General features: G+C 43.4%; 5 protein-coding genes across 5 annotated transcripts in view; 3 read left to right on the top strand and 2 right to left on the bottom strand.

Moving 5' to 3' along the window:
• Positions 1-12,462, top strand: part of LOC6627897 (probable G-protein coupled receptor CG31760) — a 43,465-nt gene extending 31,003 nt beyond the window's left edge. Inside the window, 10 exon segments of the mRNA XM_032438725.2 lie at positions 890-1,079; positions 1,705-2,101; positions 2,155-2,453; positions 2,518-2,671; positions 8,205-8,314; positions 8,370-8,514; positions 8,695-8,903; positions 9,948-10,197; positions 10,259-10,446; positions 10,628-12,462. Coding sequence (XP_032294616.1) covers positions 890-1,079; positions 1,705-2,101; positions 2,155-2,453; positions 2,518-2,671; positions 8,205-8,314; positions 8,370-8,514; positions 8,695-8,903; positions 9,948-10,197; positions 10,259-10,446; positions 10,628-11,405 — 2,720 coding nt within the window. The 3' untranslated portion in view covers positions 11,406-12,462.
• Positions 3,763-8,106, top strand: ZnT33D (Zinc transporter 33D). The gene has a single exon (XM_015173455.3). It carries the CDS (start codon positions 3,804-3,806, stop codon positions 7,755-7,757), a length of 3,954 nt encoding a protein of 1,317 aa, XP_015028941.1. The 5' UTR covers positions 3,763-3,803; the 3' UTR covers positions 7,758-8,106.
• A 2,171-nt stretch (positions 12,463-14,633) lies between the features above and the next one.
• LOC6627898 (uncharacterized) lies at positions 14,634-15,334 on the top strand. Its single transcript, XM_002051776.4, has 2 exons — positions 14,634-14,912; positions 14,976-15,334. The coding sequence occupies exons 1-2, from the start codon at positions 14,634-14,636 to the stop codon at positions 15,207-15,209; spliced, it is 513 nt and encodes a 170-aa protein (XP_002051812.1). The 3' UTR covers positions 15,210-15,334.
• On the bottom strand, positions 15,223-16,246 carry LOC6627899 (UPAR/Ly6 domain-containing protein crok). The gene is made up of 3 exons (XM_002051777.4): positions 16,086-16,246; positions 15,789-15,974; positions 15,223-15,724 (listed from the first exon to the last, which is right to left on the bottom strand). Exons 1-3 carry the CDS (start codon positions 16,135-16,137, stop codon positions 15,498-15,500), a joined length of 465 nt encoding a protein of 154 aa, XP_002051813.1. The 5' UTR covers positions 16,138-16,246; the 3' UTR covers positions 15,223-15,497.
• Positions 16,247-17,663: 1,417 nt separating this feature from the next.
• On the bottom strand, positions 17,664-17,990 carry LOC116651544 (uncharacterized). The gene has a single exon (XM_032438109.2). It carries the CDS (start codon positions 17,988-17,990, stop codon positions 17,664-17,666), a length of 327 nt encoding a protein of 108 aa, XP_032294000.1.
• Positions 17,991-18,026: the final 36 nt, after the last annotated feature.

Genomic DNA, 18,026 nt, shown 5'->3' with positions numbered 1-18,026 from the left:
AATTAAACTTACTTGCAATGACAGCTACTTTATTTTTTTTTAAATACTTTGTTAAAGACTTATGCACAAATACACAATGCAATGACAGCTCAGCACATTTGCTGATTAAACAATTCAAATATATTGTTTGAATAATGCATTCAACATTTTTAATTATTTTTTATTTTACAATAACATTTGTTTTCGTTCGACTTGCATACGTTTTTTCCGATCTTCTTTTCGCCGCTGCGGCGAATTGCATTTAATAAGCCTACAATAACAATTGTAGACCTATTATTAAAAACTCAGCACAAATGTTGAGACAAACAAAAATTGGCCAGATAATTGGGATGACCCAATTGGCCGAAAGAGCTGCTCGTTAGTTGAGTTTCGCCGCAAAAGGCAAGGCAAATAGTGAACCAATTAGTTAGGCAAAGTAAGCAGCGACCTTCCAGCGTTGCACGGCGAAAAAGCGAATGTCGCCAAAATACCGTGCACTGAGTCAGCGAAGGCGAATTGCGCAATGCTTATCAGCAAAAATGCAGGCGTTGTGGAAGGGGTAAAGGGAAAAGTTAATTATTCAATAACGGCATTGGCATGCATCCAAATTGAAAAGGAAAAAAAAATAACGTTTATCGCAGCTGAATAAAGAAATAATTAAAATTGAAACGTTTGTTAAACCAATTAATCGCCGTAAGTGAAATTTTAATGAGTATGTCTGCTGTCCGTCTGTTTTTCGACTAGGTCTGGTTGTACGTTTTCATGTTTCCGCATTTCATTTCCTCATTTCCGTAGCAGATTTTAAATTATTTTCATTTCACTTGCGCGCTGACCCACATTCACGATTTGCACACACACACACAAACACACATACATATTTGCATTTAATATTGCCAACATATTTTTATAGGGCTCTCGGATGCGCTGGCCAAGGGCTTGCTCACGGATGAATACATAAATGGTGCACGCATTTTAGCTTTGAACCTAACCAACGGCGCGGTTCAGTCGTACGTCTGGTGGGTGAAGAGCGGTCACGAGACGCAGCGCTACGAGGAGGAGGGCCTGCAAATTGGCAAAAAGCCTGCTCACAGTTATCCCTGGTAAGTGGAAGGCACCACAATATTGCCTTTCTGTCATGTGTACCCTGTACGCATTGACTTTGACTATAATAAAAGGGTATCTTCAAGTTGAGTAAGTGTATATAACAGGCAAGGTCTGTCTCTCCATTGGTTTAAGAGCTGTAGAGCTCAAGTTTCCCTCGAAGGTAGAGGGTATCCGCTAGTCAATCATTATCGGTATAAATTCATCAAAGGGTATCGCCAGCCCGGGCGGGTGTACATAACAGACATCGTCTGTCTCTCCATTGGTTTAAGAGCTGTAGAGCTTAAGTTTCCCTCGAAGGTAGAGGGTATCCGCTAGTCAATCATGCTCGGTATAAATCAATCAGAGCGTATCGCCAGGCCGGGCGAGTGTATAGAACTGGCATCTTCTGTCTCCCCATTGGAATAAGCGATATACCTGAAAAAGAGTAAAGGGTATCAGCTAGTCAATCATTCTCGATATAAAACAATCAAAGGGTATCGCCAAGCCGGGCGAGTGTATATAACAGGCATCGTCTGTCCCTCAATTTGTATAAGAGCTAACGACCTTGGGTTTCCCTAACAAGTTAGAGGGTATCAGCTAGTCAACCATTCTCGCCTAACTTTGATTTGCCTATTTTGACAGGTTTGATGACGAGAGCAGCACACCGACATTGCGCTCCCCGAAATTTGCGCCGAGCCCGCCGAATAACTACTACAAGGGCTGGTGGACCTATCCGTATTTCTCGTGCGCGCTGAGCAAGTGGCTCGTCTCGTACAGCATCGCCATACCGCCGAGCGGACGGCACGGATTGCGGGGATTCATCAGCGTGGACATCGACGTGACCTCGCTGCGGGTCAACCAGTGCGACGCGTCGCCCTATCGCTTTGGCAGCCAGCAACAGCTGCTGATGCGGCAAAGGCAGCCGGCGCGACGCGCCACGGCAGCAGCCGCCGCCTTGGGTAGTGCCAACGATGTGGACACCATAAATGATTTGCAGGCGTTTCACAGCTCGCACAAATGCCATCGCGCCTCCATGGTGGTAAGTCCAAGATTGTCGTAGCTCTGCTTTAATTAATTAACCATTGACTGCAGTGCGACTATCGCCAGCCGAGCGCGGAGGCGCCGACAATAAGCAGCGGCAAAATATTGGCGGCCATGTCCGGCAGCAGCTGGTCACGTGGCGCCTATCAATGCCTGTGCAAGCGCGGCTTTTATTCGCTGCGGCATCCGGATGGCTTCAACGGCACCATCATGGAGATTGCCTGGCAGGAGCATCAGGACAATATAAGCAATTACTATACGGACGTATTCAAGTGTTTGCCTTGCGCACCCGGCTGCGACACCTGCACCGGGCCCGAGCCCTGTCTGGCCAATTATCATTGGCCATTCAGGTGAGTTTGGACTAGACCATCTATGGCTATATAATATATATATATATTTAAACTGCCCACACAGAATATCCCTGTTGACCATTTCGATTGGGTGCGCCTGCGGCACTTTTGTGCTGCTGTGCTATCTGTTTCGACATCGGCGCGTCAAAGTCTTCAAGGTGGCCAGTCCCATATTCCTGATGATCACGCTCATCGGCTGTGCCATTATGTATCTGGAGGTGAGTTGTTAACCCATTTTGGATGTGCGCCTTTCACTCGGCCTGCTACTTAACCCATTAAATGCCATGCAACACACAAAGGCCATTACGAATGAATGAGACGACAATGGCAGCTGCTGTTAATGTGACAAAAGGTCTCATTTACAATTGACCCACATGCTAGAGCCCGTCCCAAGCAGCGCATGCTCCACCTGTGGCAAACGCAACATAAAACTCCTTTTTATGGCCTTTTAAATGCGGCTTTTAGGAACTTGCCTATGTGGCGGCATTTGAGCTTTTAATACTACGTTTGTAACTGCAAAGGGTTAATGAAATTGTGGCTAACTGATTAAATAGGTTTACCTTAAAGTGCTTTTAAACTGTTAGCTTTATGTGGCTGAAATGTTAAAATAACAGCATTTCTACTATTTAACATAGCAGGAGCAGCAGTGCTTATTAAGCGTAGTTTACATAGCTGCTTAACATAGCGTACAAAATGTAAATAACAGCCTATCATTTTATCACAGCCACTTAACATTCAATGTTATTAAATGGTTAACACGAAAATAACAGATGGATGTAGCCATAGCTACTTAAAATGTTATTTAGCTGTAGTTACCTAACATAGCTTGGAAGAAGGGCTTATTAAGCTGCTTTACATAGCGTACCAAATGTTAATAACAGCCTATCATTTTCTTACTGTCACGACATTTGCAGCTTTGAAGATACGTTTAAAACTATGAATCCAATATGGCATATTACTTATAAAATATTTTGTAATATGTTTTTTTTTTATAAATATTCGCTCTCTTATTATAGAAGTGTCATCTAATCTGGTTGCACGCAGGGTATACAAACATTAGCTAAATATTCACAGGTTCTCCTCGTATTGTTTACAATTATGCTGTCAACATTAGCAAAACGACAATGGAAGCCCCACCGGACACATAAATGCCGTGAGAACAATGGCCAACTTAGGAGTAACAGCAAGCGACAAGCACAACAAATGGGTTAAGGGGTTGTTTGGGCGGGTTGGGAGCGGTTGTTATGGCAGCCTTGGGAGCTTCAATGCGTATCGTATACTAATAAATGTAACTGATTTTCTAATCAGAGTTTGTTTGAGTGTAAAATAAAGGAGCATAAAATCTGTAGCATGAGCGACAACAAACGAACAACGGAGCGTGGCGGAAATTTGCCCCATCCCAGCGAGAGCGAAAACGAAAGCGAGGATGAGGCAGCCATGCAGGCCGCACTACGTGAAATGGTTAAGATACCAGATATTGAGCCGCGGCAGACTCGAACGAGCCATCGTGAAGAGCCACGCCATATTGCAAGCCAGATAGATAATCTTAAAAAGAACGCGTCGCCAGAAACGAAAGATAGGTGGGTCAAGAATGTGTCCGATGTGGGACTTCAATCGGGAACCTCGGCGCTAATTGGCGACAAAGACGTTAGGGCATTGCGCACGCACAGGCAGAAGACACAGGAAGACAAGCCAAAGCATTCGGAGAAGGTGAGGGTAGCCCACGATGAGGTTCCCAAGCAGTCGGAAACTTGGGGAGATAGGCTCAAGAAAAAAGGAACCGAAGAATCTCCCAAGCGGTCCGAGACTTGGGCAGATAAACTCAAGAAGGGCAGCGCCGAGCTAGCAGCTAAGCCCTCGACAAATATGCACAAAAAGAAGGACACCGAGGAGACATCCAAGCAGTCAGAGACTTGGGCTGATAAGCTTAAGAAGCGAACCCCGGAAGTACCCAAGCAATCCGAGACTTGGGGAGACAAGCTGAAGAAGAAGGCCAGCGAAGCAATACCCAAGCAGAATGACACCTGGGCCGACAGGCTCAAAACGTCAGATGCAAGCAAAAATGTGATGCAACCAGTTTACGTTCAGATTACTTCCCTAGCGGAGCTGCCGGAGCAGATAACGACAGAAGAGCAGCAAAGATTGCAGCGCATTGAGGCTGCCTCCAAGCCCAAATCCTATTATCAGGCCAAGGCACAGAACGAAGCAGAGCTCGTAATTCGCAGCCAAACGCCAGTCAAGGTGGCATCCCCGGCGTCCACCGAGTTGGTGGCAGTCAAGTCCTTGCCAGCAGCCCAGCCAGCTGAGCAGGAACGACAACCGGGTTCCATAAACATTCTGACGGTGCCAATTCGACGGGCTCTGAACTACGAGCCAGGCGATGTACAGCCGACCAGTGAAGACATGTTAACGCCAAGGCAACAAGAGCAAAAGCCAAGCATTTTTAATAATATACCCCAATTCGGTCGAGATAAACAGGGCGCAACTGAACCAGTTGCCACGAGCGTTGCCACGAGTGCAGCTGGTCAGCTAGAGTCTGCCGATCCGAAGGATAAGAAGACCTCAGCCGCTAATTTTTTTGCTAATTCGCCTTCGTTCAGTAGAGCTAGACCAGCGAAAAATGAAGCTGCGTCGACTGCGGAGGCAATGGACACCAATTTAGCTCAAGAGTCTGCGACTAACTTCACCAATTCAGACGCGGCCCAAGATACGGTGAACTCCTTAATAGAAAAGACATCCGCTGCGCTTCTTAGCCATATAAATATACTCGGGCGAGCTGTTAAAGCTGTTAATCAAGCCCGAACAGCATCTGCTGAGCCCGCGGCCAACGGTTCAGATAATCTCGGAGAAGCTGCCGATGACAGTACAGTTTCACAGACCACAGCACCAACTGCCTTTTTTCGCAGTTTGCCATTTTTCGGACGAGCTCAAACAGCCCCGAACTCCAGTCCAGCGCCCGAGGAATTGGCAGACCCAATGGAGACCTCCGTAAAAGCATCTCCAACTAAACCGCCAGGGTCTGCGGAGGTGGTAGCCAACAAGTCCGAAACAACAGGCGCAGCTGGCAGTTCGGCCAATCGGGCTGGTAATGTGCCCGAAGAGACAGTTTCCTCAACTAATCCAGCAGCTGGCACCGAAAAAACTGCAATGGAGCCAGCAGCAACATTTTTTTCGCGTTTGCCACACTTTGGACGAGCTAGACTCGTGTCAAGTGAAAAGCCAGAGACTACCAGAGCAGAGCCAGACGACCCAAAAGCTGATGGGGTCATTTCAATGGATGCAATTGCTCCTAATCTTCGCCTGGAAACGCCAGCTGTTAAGGAGATGACTCCAACTACAAGTGTACCTCAATTAATAACTGGAAGCCTGGTTAAAAGTGAGGACATGGCGGAAGATATCCAAGCAGTTGGTGACTCAAACTCCGCTCTTGCAATTACCGACACCATCAGCTCGAGCTGTGTGCGTGCCCGTGCGCCCAAAGAGGCTGGTGCTGCACTGCGTCAGGTGGTTACCGCTAGCCAGGTGCCACCCATTCCATATGCCGCTGGCAAGACTTCAGTTAGTCCAGGCTTTACGCCTTCTACAACAATGCCGCCAGCCGAGGAGCAGGGTTCGGACAAGGCCAGAGCTGAAGTTGCCGATTTGCCCGACAAGAATTCCTTGACAAGCAACTTGATGCGTTACCTGTTTCCGGGATCACAGGATACTGTGGCTGAGCCTAACCTGGCCAAAGATGCGGTGCATCCATTGACGGAGAACAGTCGCATGCCGAGCGAGGTGATTGTTGTGGATAAAGTGGATAAGGTCAGGGATAAGGAGGAGGAGAAGAAGACCGGCCAGCTGGAGCACTCGGAATCGATGCGCACCCTGACAATAATTGGACGACACTCGCACATAACGACCACCTATCGGGATCACTGCCACTACGAGCGTCACGGCGAGGGCATGGACAAGAGGGCCAGGCGCAAGCTGATCGTGGCCAGCATCCTGTGCCTATCCTTTATGATTTGCGAGATCATTGGCGGCATACTCTCACGCAGCCTGGCCATAGCCACAGATGCCGCTCATCTCTTGACCGATCTGGCGGGCTTCCTCATTTCGCTGTTCGCCCTCTATCTGAGCGCCCGCCCCTCGACGCAGCGCTTGAATTTTGGCTGGTATCGCGCCGAGGTGATTGGCGCCATGCTCTCCGTCTACTTCATCTGGGTGATTACGGGCATACTTGTCTGGCTGGCCGTGGACAGACTGATCACGGGCAAACACGATGTGAACGCCAGCATAATGTTGATTACCTCCGCCTTGGCAATTGTTGTCAATTTCATTATGGCCATCCAATTGGGCCATGGTCATTCGCATGGCGGACACTCGTCCGCGCAGGCCAATCGGGAGCCCCGGCTGCATGCGCATGCCTCCCACCAGACGGCCATTGAGGACACCAGCAAGGCGCAACATTTGATGCCAGCCTCGGTGTCCAGACAATGTACGGACCATCCTACTGAGAACATAAATGTGAGAGCCGCTTATATCCATGTGGTTGGCGATATAATTCAGAGCTTTGGCGTCTTTCTGGCCGCCTGCATTATTTTCTTTAAGCCCGAATGGGCGTTTGTCGATTCCATTTGCACGTTTGTCTTTTCGTTTATTGTCCTGCTGGTCACGCTGCGCATCCTTAGGGATGTCATGATGGTGCTCATGGAGGCCACGCCCGATTATATGGACTATGGCGAGGTGCAGCGCACATTCCTTAGCATCGAAGGAGTCGAGCATGTCCACAATTTACGCATCTGGGCGCTGAGCATCAACAAGATAGCGCTCTCCGCCCATTTGGCCATCAGCAAGGATGCCGATCCTCAGATCATTCTGGAGAAGGCCACCACCTTGATTCACAAGCGTTACAACTTCTTTGAGACCACCATACAGATCGAGGAGTACACTCCGGGCATGGAGGACTGCAACCAATGCATGACTCCGCTTACCAGGCCATCGCTAAAGGAAGCACCTGTCGCAGCTGCCGCCAAGTCCAATAGGAACAGCAAGCAAGGTGATTATGAAGATTCACAGCGGAGCAGCATGCTGAGTGACTATGAGGATTCAAAGAAGAGCAACAAGCGAAGCGGCGATGAAGATTTCAAGAGGAGCAGCAAGCGAAACGGCGATGAGGGATCAAAGAGGAGCAGCAAGCAAAGTGGAAATGAGGATACAAAAAAGAGCAGCAAGCAAAATGGAAATGAAGATTCAAACAATGGGGAACCACCAAGGTCGTCGCAGGGAAAGATAAAAAGTGGAGCTAGATCTTCTACCTAATTTGTCTTTAAACGGATTTTTGTGCTGTATTTAAACGATTTAGTGATTTTTTATGATAAAGAAATTTGTAGCTGCAGTTAAAATGGAACCAGTAATAGACTTAATTAGAACTAGTTCAGCTTTCAGCCTAACTAGTTCATTTTGCGAACCACTTTTAAAGTCGTATTCAACAAACCTGGAGTTTGAACCCCACGAGCTTGATTAATGTTATATAAAATTAATAAATTGCGAGCTCAAGTTCCTCTTTGCTCAAATTGCTTCCAAAGAGGCAGGTGGACTTTTCCACCCATTGACCGAGCCACCTGTCAACTGCCTTCTGGGCATATCCGCTGTCAACTTAAGGGCACTTTGAGTGGCACTTGCAGCAGCTCCTGGTTCTCCTGTTCCTTTAATTAAAGTGCGAAGGTCGTTATAAATCGAAATCAAATCCCTTTTAATATTTTACAGATGGTCGCAATTTTTCCATACCTGGACACCACCTGGTGCATTGCCACCAAGTGGACGCGTCACATGGGCTTCTGCATTACCTACACCTCGCTGCTGATGAAGACCTGGCGGTAAGTTGATCTCTCTCTCTCTCTCTCTCATAATCAGTGCCTTCTTTTTTTTAAGTGTGTCCTTGACATATCGCGTCAAGTCGGCCCATAAGATCAAGCTGAACGATCAGCAGCTGTTGCAGTGGATGGTGCCCATATTGCTCGTAATGCTCATCTATCTGGGCACTTGGACTATTTCGGCCACGCCTTATGCTGAGGTGGTAAGTATAAGATATGAAGGAAGAATGAAAGGATTTTTCATACATATTTTCAAAGTCCTGATTCATTAGATATTTCGTTAATGCATTAAAATCCCTTCATATGTTTTTGATAATTATCAACTTGGAGACTGTTTATCCTGTTGCCAGTTTCTCAACCCGTTTCATCTCTTTTGCTTCCAGATCTACGATCAGCATCATCTTAAGTTCAAGCAATGCTCGTACAATTGGTGGGATCACAGTTTGGCCATTGGCGAGGTCTTCTTTCTGGCCTGGGGCATACGGGTCTGTTATAATGTCCGCAACGCGGAGAGTCTCTACAATGAGGCGCGTCTCATCTCCTATGCCATCTACAACATTGCCATCGTGAACATTGCCATGGTGGCATTTCAGTAAGTCTTCCATCAGCTGCCACATCTCTGGCATATATTAAGCAATATTCTGAACCCAATGAACCCAATCTTGAACCGGTTTAGCTGCCGAACCCAAGCCTTGATATATGTAGAAAACGAGTCGTTGGTTCGAATCGTGAGCCAAGCTGGGCTTGCAGGCTTGGTTGTTTTCTTGGGTAATCCGTGGGCATCTGCTAGCACATCATGTCCACAATTTCGCAATGCCCGTTTTAATTAAATTCCTTCACTTTGTGCGCGCGCGCGTTTCCGTTGTAATCCTTTTTGTCGGTCTGCTCCCCGCTCCGTCTGCTCCGTACGTCTGCCCGCCTGCCTGGTCGTCCGTCTGTCTGGTCGTCTTTCTGTCCGCTTGTTTCTTACTCGCCGCATTTTGTTTACATCGGCATTCCACGGATTTCTTTGCCAAGTTCTACGTTCGGCGCGGGCTTCCTGCCAACTTCGACCCGCTGCCAGCTGCCAAATTGAAATCCTTTCAAGTGTTTTGATAATTAATGCAATTTGTTGCTAAACTTTCTTTTTCATACAGTACTTAACTTGTTGCCCCTGTTCGCCGACGGCGTAATTTAAGTCTAATTTTTAGTCGTAGGTCAAGTTCGATTCGCAGGATTGCCGGCGCACTTGTGAAGGCTTAGGCTTACGGTTACGCAAGGTTAGGATTTGGCTAAGAGCTAAAACATTTGGGCTAAAAGGCAAAAACTTGTTGTCCCGACTAAGTAAGTTTCTAAAAAGCTGGATTTGATCTCTTCTGCTAAGGGGAATTCAAAAGGAAGAGGGACTCCACCCCAGGTACTCAAATGCGAAGTTTTCCAGTTTTCCAATTGGCTTCAAACTCAATTGCAACGTTATTCTTGGGCCGGGCAAAGCCGGGTAATAACTGACTGTGAAGAATGTTTGACCCTCAAAGTAAAAAATATGATCCAAATAATATATAAAGTATTATCGGTAATATACTAAGCCTTAGATATTAGGCTTACCCTTTGCCTTACCTTCGACACTCCTCTAACATTCAAATTCTCTTCCGTTTAGTGTAATGCTCTTTCCGAATGCTGGACCCGATTACAAATACATGCTGGGCTTTGTGCGCACCCAGCTATCCACGACGACGACCATTGCCCTGGTCTTTGGTCCGAAAATTGCGCGTGTCCTCAAGGGCCAGGGCGACAAATGGGATCAGAAGGCCAAGGTGCGCAGCATAACCGCATCCTTTTCGCTCAACGGCGTTGGCCTGGTGCCCGAAGAGTCGCCCGATCTGTACCAGGAGAACGAGGAACTCAAGGTAAGCAATCTAAGCAAATATTATTTGAACCATATCTAAACTTTAACTCACGTTTTTGCAGGAGCAAATCCAGAAGCTGGCCCACCAAATCGAGTTCATGAAGACTGTGCACATGCAGATGAATAACCGGCATCTGAAACCAAAACCCGGTGGCTACTTTACCATCACATCGACCTCGTTCCAGGCGCCCTACAGCAAGAACACGGTGTCCACGGCGCAGACACAAACCGGCAAGGAGGACTCCAGCGGGTGGGTAGCCAATATAAGAGACTGAAATGCATTTTATCTATTTTTTTTTAATGTTAATGTTCTCGTGCCCGATTCAAAGAGAAACTTAAGCATAAGCTCTAATCCCACACAATTAATCACAAATCTGTATAAAGATTTTCTAATAATTTCCATAAATTTCAACCGCTTTTATTCTCTTTAGGTTGACCGGAAATGCGACGCCTTCGAAATGCAAATCGCCGAAGGGCAAAGTCTGACGCGGTCAACGAAGTGTTAAAGATTGCTCAATAAATGTTGTTGATAAGCATGGAAGGGTCGTAGAAGAGGCAATTGATTTTAGTTTCTATCAAGCAGAAGCAGCAGAGCAGCAGCAGCAGCAGCAGCAGCAGCAGGAGCAACTGGAATCTGAGCTAGAGGGGCAGGAGCACGTGGAACTGGGTAATGAGGCCGAATTGCTGCGTCAATTTCATCGTCTCTTTGCGCCCATTGTGGATGACAGCCTGCAGCTGTATTACGAGCTAAATAGCCAACTGGACAAGGAGGAGAGTGGAGATGTGCAGCACATACGCATACATCGCACCGTGGCGGAGCTGAACGAGCTGACCAGCAGCGAGGAGGAGGAAGCGACGCTAATCACACAGCTCCATTCGCAGCAGGCGGAGCAACAACAGCCGCCGGCAACGCCCAGCAGCAGCAGCAGCCACAGCTCCATATCGTCCACATCGAGCAGCTGTTTGTATGCCATACACACGCCCCCGCCGCCGGCGCAATCGCCGCCGTCTGTGTCCAGTGAGCCGCAGACCCTGACGGAGCACGTGCAGGTGCATGGCCACAACAACAATGAGGAGGAGGAGGAGGAGGAGGAGCCCAGCAGCAGTAACAATAACAATAACAACAACAACAACAACACCTCCTGCTCATTGTCCTCCACGCTGACGGATAGCAAAACCTTGGATGCACGCACGCCCATTGTGGTTTAGGATACCCCGATCTGCTTTCTGCTTCACTTTGTGATTTTGTTTGCAAAATCTACGAAACAACAACAGCAACAACAACAACAGTAATTCGCTTAAACTAGACTTAAATAATGTTTGTGTATATGTCCCTGTCTGTCTGCCTGCCTGTAATATTGTTTAGCTGGATGCGTTTATGCGTGGCAGAGATTCGTGAAAGGAAAGCCCAACGATGCAATTTTTTATAAATTTTAAATACTTGACATTCTTTGAAAGTTGGACTTTTATGACTTTTACTAATTTCAAACAAATACTTAAATTTTTTTTTAAATTATAATTAAATTATTCTTATCTCTCGATCTACGCGACGCATAATCGCATTTCGCCCGCTTCAAATTCCTAAATTAATTGTATTTCTGTTCTGCTTCTTAAACATGCGCCCAGTTTTAATCGGTTTTCAAACATATTTTCGATCATCCATCAACAGAACCAAAAGAAAATCAAACATTGAGCAAACTTTTTTCACTTCGTTCGGATTGTGAAGGAAGAATTTGGTGGAGATACTGGCCTGGTTGGAAGGGGCCAGCTACCTTGTAGAAGGTCATTTGGTAGAGCTCATAGAGCTATGCCCTAGGGCTTAGCCTGATGTTTCATTATTTCTCTCATGCACCTTAGCATAAAGTAATTTATTATTTCGACGCACTCACTCACAGTACTTTGTTGCAATTCGGTTTAGTGCTCTTTAAATTCTAAGTAATTAGTCAAAATTAATTTACTTAACTCAACATAAATCTACTTAAATGCAGTATACATAAAAACTTAAGGTTAGCAAAACGAGTCGATTTTAGTATGGTAAAAGCATAATTAATAAAAAAAAAAAGGAAAACTTTTGAATTTTAGCGTACAATTTTTAAAAATAAAAAAAAAAAAGTGTTAACAGGCGCGCAATTTTTCAGAAATAGAGTTTGGGCATAACGTCAGAAAAAATAAATTACGACAAATTATACAATTAATTAACAGTTAAGTTAATGTTAACTTAAACGTATACATATTGAACACAAAATCAAAAATTGCAAAAATAAATGTTATAAAATAAAGAATATCAATTGGTGTTTTGTTTTTTATACATAAACCCTCAGAAACCCACAGGGCTATCTTCGGCACACCGAAGACTTAATACACTTTTCGACCGATCGTTCCTATGACAGCTTTATGATATAGTAGTCCGATATAAGTAAGATTTTGCTTAATGGTAGGGACCACAGCGAGATCTGTAAATGCCGAGTTTGGTCCTGATTAACAAAAAAGTTTTTCATACAACTTCATTTTCGAACGATCGTTCCTATGCCATATGATATATGTTCATAAAGATAGCATTAAAACTGAAGGAGACAGCCAGACGGACTCGACTGTTGATATTGATTAAGAATATATATACTTTATGGGGTCGGAGATATCTACTTCTATGCGTTACACATATCACGCAAAATAGTTTTATCCTTAGCAAGGGTATTAAAATGTATTTATTATTTAAATATTTATTAACCTCTTATCGATTTTATTTTAATATAGACTTCTGAGATTGTGGACTATTTAGATAATTTCTGACTGGACTTTGCGTAACAAAAAGAAAAAACAATTATTATTTCTAAAGGAAACCTTTTCCCGATATTCGTCGAAATCAAATCTTGCCGGGCGGCTGGAAAGAGGTTTGGAATGCGCCAGCTCTACTCAAAGAATAATTCCGGCATATTTCAAGTGTCCCCCTGTGAAATAATTTTCGTTATGACAAATTAATAAATAAGCAGGATAAAGCAATGTACATAGTTAATTATTTATGAAGAGTGGAGGCGTATCTTAAACAAGATTTCCTCAAGAGTTAATATCGATGTGCGACAGCATATCTAAATATATAGTTGATAAGCAGGAATCAAAATGTTTAAGGAATGGAAATTCATACGATATGCATTATATTATATTTAATATTAATAATAACTCTTTACTTAGCTGTCTCGAAGTTCGAGTCGCCAAACCAGCTTTAATATTATATGTAATATATATTCAATATAAAAATAATATATATGTTCGATCTAATGCATAAAATACCTATATGCACGTTTGCGGAAGTCTAGGTAGTGTGCATTGTGTGTGTTTTAACATTTTAAAAATGTAATAAATATTTATATATTATTATCACATTATTCTTATTATCTATTAAATTATCGCTATATATTTATTATATATAAGTTTTTAATTTCACATCCCGCTCAAAACCTATTTAAATATTTTCTGGCCGGATAAAAAGAAAGAACATGTTTTTTTCTAAAGTAATCTTCTTCAGATATTCGTCGAAATTAAAACTGTTTTTCAGTTTGCTCAGCGCATTAAAAACTAAGATATTGTTTAAATATAACTCTTAGTCTTATAAAAGGCTTAGCCAATTAGATATATGCCTGCACGGTTATTATATAATAAGTTTTCTTTGTCTTATAGTCCGAAAAGCATTTCAAATCGGATAAGACGCCGATAATTACATTTGCGTTGGCTAAACACTATATAAACAGAGGGAATTTATCAGAGTCTATCGTAAGAAAAATGAATTTTAATCTGGCACTTTTTTGCATTGTCTGCAGCCTTTCGGGGAACAGCTGGTACGCACCAGTTGTACTCAAGGACTAATTACGACATTTCTCAAACATTTTGTAATATTTTTTGCATAAAAAAATGTATAAATAAACAGAATATTGCTTTTGTATATGATTAGATATTTACGAAGAGTTAAGAGTATCTTAAAACACTTTTCCTTTAGAGGGATTCCATAGCCGATGTGTGTCTGCAAATCTAAATATATATTGTTAATAAGCAGGATTTAAAAGTTGGATACACGAGATATATTTTATAATTTTGTCAAACGAAAACTAAAATGTCTAAGTACATGGATTGCATACAGCATATATATATGCGGAAGTCTTGGATCCAATGTAATTTTGCTGTAACGCATCCAATTCGATCAGCTTATATAATTAGTTGATCTCATTTGAATAAATTATTGCATAATTGTTGAAAAATTAAAAACAAACTCCTCGAATCTTGAACTTCGAACGAACTATAAGATCTACATATGACATGATTCGTATCTCATTCGAGAGATTTTTTTTTAAACTAAAATTCCCAAAAAACACAGATAGTTTTGTTATTATATTCTGAATTTGAATTTTGACTATTATCCAAATTAACTGACCACCTTGCCTGATTATGGTGCAAACCAAAGGCCAACCGAAGGCTAGTACCACGCTGAATCAACTGCTGGACGAGAGTTTCGAGTGCATGCTCCGTGTGGCGTACGGGATTAGTGGCACGCTGGCCCGGCCAAAGGATCGTATCATTTGCAACAGCACGCTGGCCGAGATGGCCAAATTTAGTAGATCCGATTCGTTCGAGGTGAAGCGCAATGTGCACAAATTCATGAGGTTCTATCTGCAAGTGCTGCGCTGGACACAAACGCATCAGCCGATCAGGCTGTACGAGAAATGGGCAAGTGGCGACAGTTGAGATTTAGAAAATTCCTGTACTAACTCACCTGTTGGCTTTTTACAGTATAACAATGAGGATCACTTTGGGCAATCGGTCTTTTTCGCACGGCCAGGCATGGATACGCCAGACGAGAAACACATTTGGCTGGAGAACGGGAAGTCGTATCTGGCGATGAAACATTTCGATGATGGCTCCACAATGATCTACTCGGCGGTGGCCAAGGACACCAGCCTGGGCTGGATGGAGAGCGGCATTAAGGTGTTGGCCAAGCAGGTGCACATCGCTGAGGTCGATTAGTGTAAATTTGTCCTACGATATGAACTATTATATATTTCGAGTTGTGAAATGCACAAAATATGTTTTGCGAGATTCAGTGTACAACTTTTGTCGCTCTTAAAATTAAATACAAAATGTGGACGGAATGTGTACAGCTATTGTGGCTCTTAAAATTAAATACAAAGTGTGGACGGAATGTGGACAACAGTTTTAAATTCAACTAGAAACTAAGTGTTTCCTCTGAGCTGTACATCCGACTTGGAAAGGCACTTCTTTAATGCTGCTGGGCATGCGATTCCCCCAAGTTTTCTAGCTGCGCATAAACGTTGCTGCGCCTGCCATCAGTGCAAAGCCAAGCAGCAATTGCAGCGATTTGTGCATGGTCAATAGACTGGCGCCATTGCAACTGTCGCTGGAGCAATAGCACTCCTCCCAGTAGACGCCGTTCTCGTATACGCCCCAGTTGCAGACGCCTGTGACGCCCGTGTCCGAAACGGAGGCACAGCGGCGGATCACCTGACGCCAGCGGCCATCCCCTGTGTACAGAAAATATAAAACATGAGCACTAACTCCAACCAACTGTTATAACTGAATACGCACAGATGAAGCCGCGTGGTCCCTGCTGTATCACCTTCATGCAGAAGGAGCCAGGCATGTGAGATTCATCGCTGTTGCATTCAATAGAAATGTGTTCGGTGCGATTGAAGGGCTTGTAGGCGCCGCAGCTGTCGTGACCCTTGCGATCTTGGTCCGATGAGCACTGGTAGCAGCGTATGGCCCAGCTGCCTAATTTGATGAAATGAGTAATTAAACAATTTCAATTAGTAAACAGTTGGCAGCCACACCCAATATGTGAATTGATCAAAAACAGCATGTTCAGTGCAGGCAACAGCTTACCACAAACGGCCAGCGAGAGCAGCAGAAAGGCGCAGCGTGTTAACGTCAGCATATTATCGTTTTTCTGTTATTTGTGCGTGCTAGAAACTAAAACAAAATTCGTTTAAACCAAAACAAGATGCTACGCTAAAAATGTGACCGTAACAAACACTGTGACTCGTTGTGACTGGCAACAAATTGTGGTGGTCGGTCGATAGGCCTCAGTGTTGACGCATCGACCATATGTAGTGTTGGTAAACACCGCATTAAACTATCAACTTATTTAACGTACATTTTGGAATGTCAGCTAATATTGGAAATTTTGAAAACGGGCAGCAATTTAAGGGATATCTGTTTTTCATTTGCAACGAAAACTTAATTGCTTCCACGGTTTTGCTAAAACACATTTCCGCTTAAATCAAATGTCGAATTAAAAAGCCAGGCAAAAAATGCTTGTTTTTTAAAATTATAATATTCCCTAATATTTAAAAGTGTCCGTTAATAAGAGCATTCACTGTACTCTGTTGTTCAACATTTAAGCAAAAATATCCACTGACACATATATTTTTAGTTATAGAAGTTTTCGAGTTTCAAGAGCTTTTGTAATTAATGAATATATTATATGAAAAAATAATTTTCAAATAACTGTGATCGCTCTTCGAAAATTCTAGTTATTTAAATTTATTTTTTATTTGGTTTTGTTTATTGTTTTTATTTGTTTCTCATACTCAACACGTAGAACATTCCGATATGTAACTGTTTGTATAAGCTTTGAAACAACTGCATAATTTACAGGGTATTTATATATATATATATTGTTATTGATATTTGTAATATTTACGATTAACAGCAACCACCTAGTAGGAGTATTTAATAATAAACTAAAGTGTATGTTATAATTGATTTATGTACAACTGGAAAATTTAAAAATATATTTCTTTAGCGCAGCCACGAATTACAATTAGAATAAATAAATAAAATACTATTTTCCTGTACATATACATATATGTATATATATATGTATATAAATTAAATTTACAAAAAAACAAACACGTTTACTTGCAATTTGGCTAATGAGAGTTGTACGCTATTAATTTGTAATATAATATCTACGTATGTTAACGCCTAAGTTGTGTGTGGCGAAAAGGGGGCGTGGGGGGGTGTGGTTGGTTTGAATATGTACAAATAATTTAATTTTCTCAAAAATTCTAAAAGATGTTTGAATAAATAGGACGCCAGCAAATATACAATTTGTAAAATACTTTAACAAATTCAATTGAAAATTGCAAAATTAAATACTTTGGGAAACAAATGCGGAGCGAGTTGGTATGGATAATAAATCTATACATATATATATATATATATATTAGGCTATATATGTAGCAAATATCGTATATAGGAGAGGATCTTTCAGTTTGAATATGTAATACTTAGGGTTACACTTTACGCTTTAAAGGCTACTTGCATTAACTATAGAATATTTTGATTTTTATGTATTTTAGTTTTGTTTGTTTTTTTGCTTTTGGAGTTTTGGCTTCGGCACACGACGACGCACTGGGATTGTCTCTAAGTTGTATTTGATTTTGGTTCTAGCACACATCAGGCGGCACGTTTGCCGGCAACTTGATTGCGCGTTGGCAGCGTTCTTGCCACGGGCTGATAGCAGTTGAGATTGGCGGAGAGGCGACCAAGTGCGGCGACCAGGCGATTGGGCAGCCTCAACAATTGCTGCTGCAGCTGTTGTTGCCTTTGTTGTGGCTGTGGCTGCCGCCGGCTGCTGACGTTGGCGCAATCGCGCAGCTGTGCCACAACCTCAGCATGCTGCACATACGAAACACGTATGTTGACCGCCTCATCATCGTCATCGTCCGCATCACAATCGCTGCCACTGTCCACATCCTCGTAGTAGAAGCCCGCCGCAGGCATTGGCTCCAACTGCAGAGTAGCCGCCGCCGCCGCCGG

Source organism: Drosophila virilis, chromosome 4 (assembly GCF_030788295.1).
Source record: "Drosophila virilis strain 15010-1051.87 chromosome 4, Dvir_AGI_RSII-ME, whole genome shotgun sequence".
NCBI lineage: Eukaryota > Metazoa > Arthropoda > Insecta > Diptera > Drosophilidae > Drosophila > Drosophila virilis.
The sequence above is the reverse complement of the archived record's forward strand: the minus strand, read 5'-3'. Positions and strand labels throughout refer to the sequence as shown.

Bases quoted from the DNA above. Each gene is read 5' to 3' on its own strand.
- ZnT33D (XM_015173455.3), top strand. From the start codon at position 3,804: ATGAGCGACAACAAACGAACAACGGAGCGTGGCGGAAATTTGCCCCAT.
- LOC6627898 (XM_002051776.4), top strand. From the start codon at position 14,634: ATGGTGCAAACCAAAGGCCAACCGAAGGCTAGTACCACGCTGAATCAA. The intron at 14,913-14,975 runs GCAAGTGGCGAC...GGCTTTTTACAG, and splicing joins TCAGGCTGTACGAGAAATGG to TATAACAATGAGGATCACTT.
- LOC6627899 (XM_002051777.4), bottom strand. From the start codon at position 16,137: ATGCTGACGTTAACACGCTGCGCCTTTCTGCTGCTCTCGCTGGCCGTT. The intron at 15,975-16,085 runs GTAAGCTGTTGC...TCATCAAATTAG, and splicing joins GCTCTCGCTGGCCGTTTGTG to GCAGCTGGGCCATACGCTGC. The intron at 15,725-15,788 runs GTGCGTATTCAG...TTCTGTACACAG, and splicing joins GGGACCACGCGGCTTCATCT to GGGATGGCCGCTGGCGTCAG.
- LOC116651544 (XM_032438109.2), bottom strand. From the start codon at position 17,990: ATGCCTGCGGCGGGCTTCTACTACGAGGATGTGGACAGTGGCAGCGAT.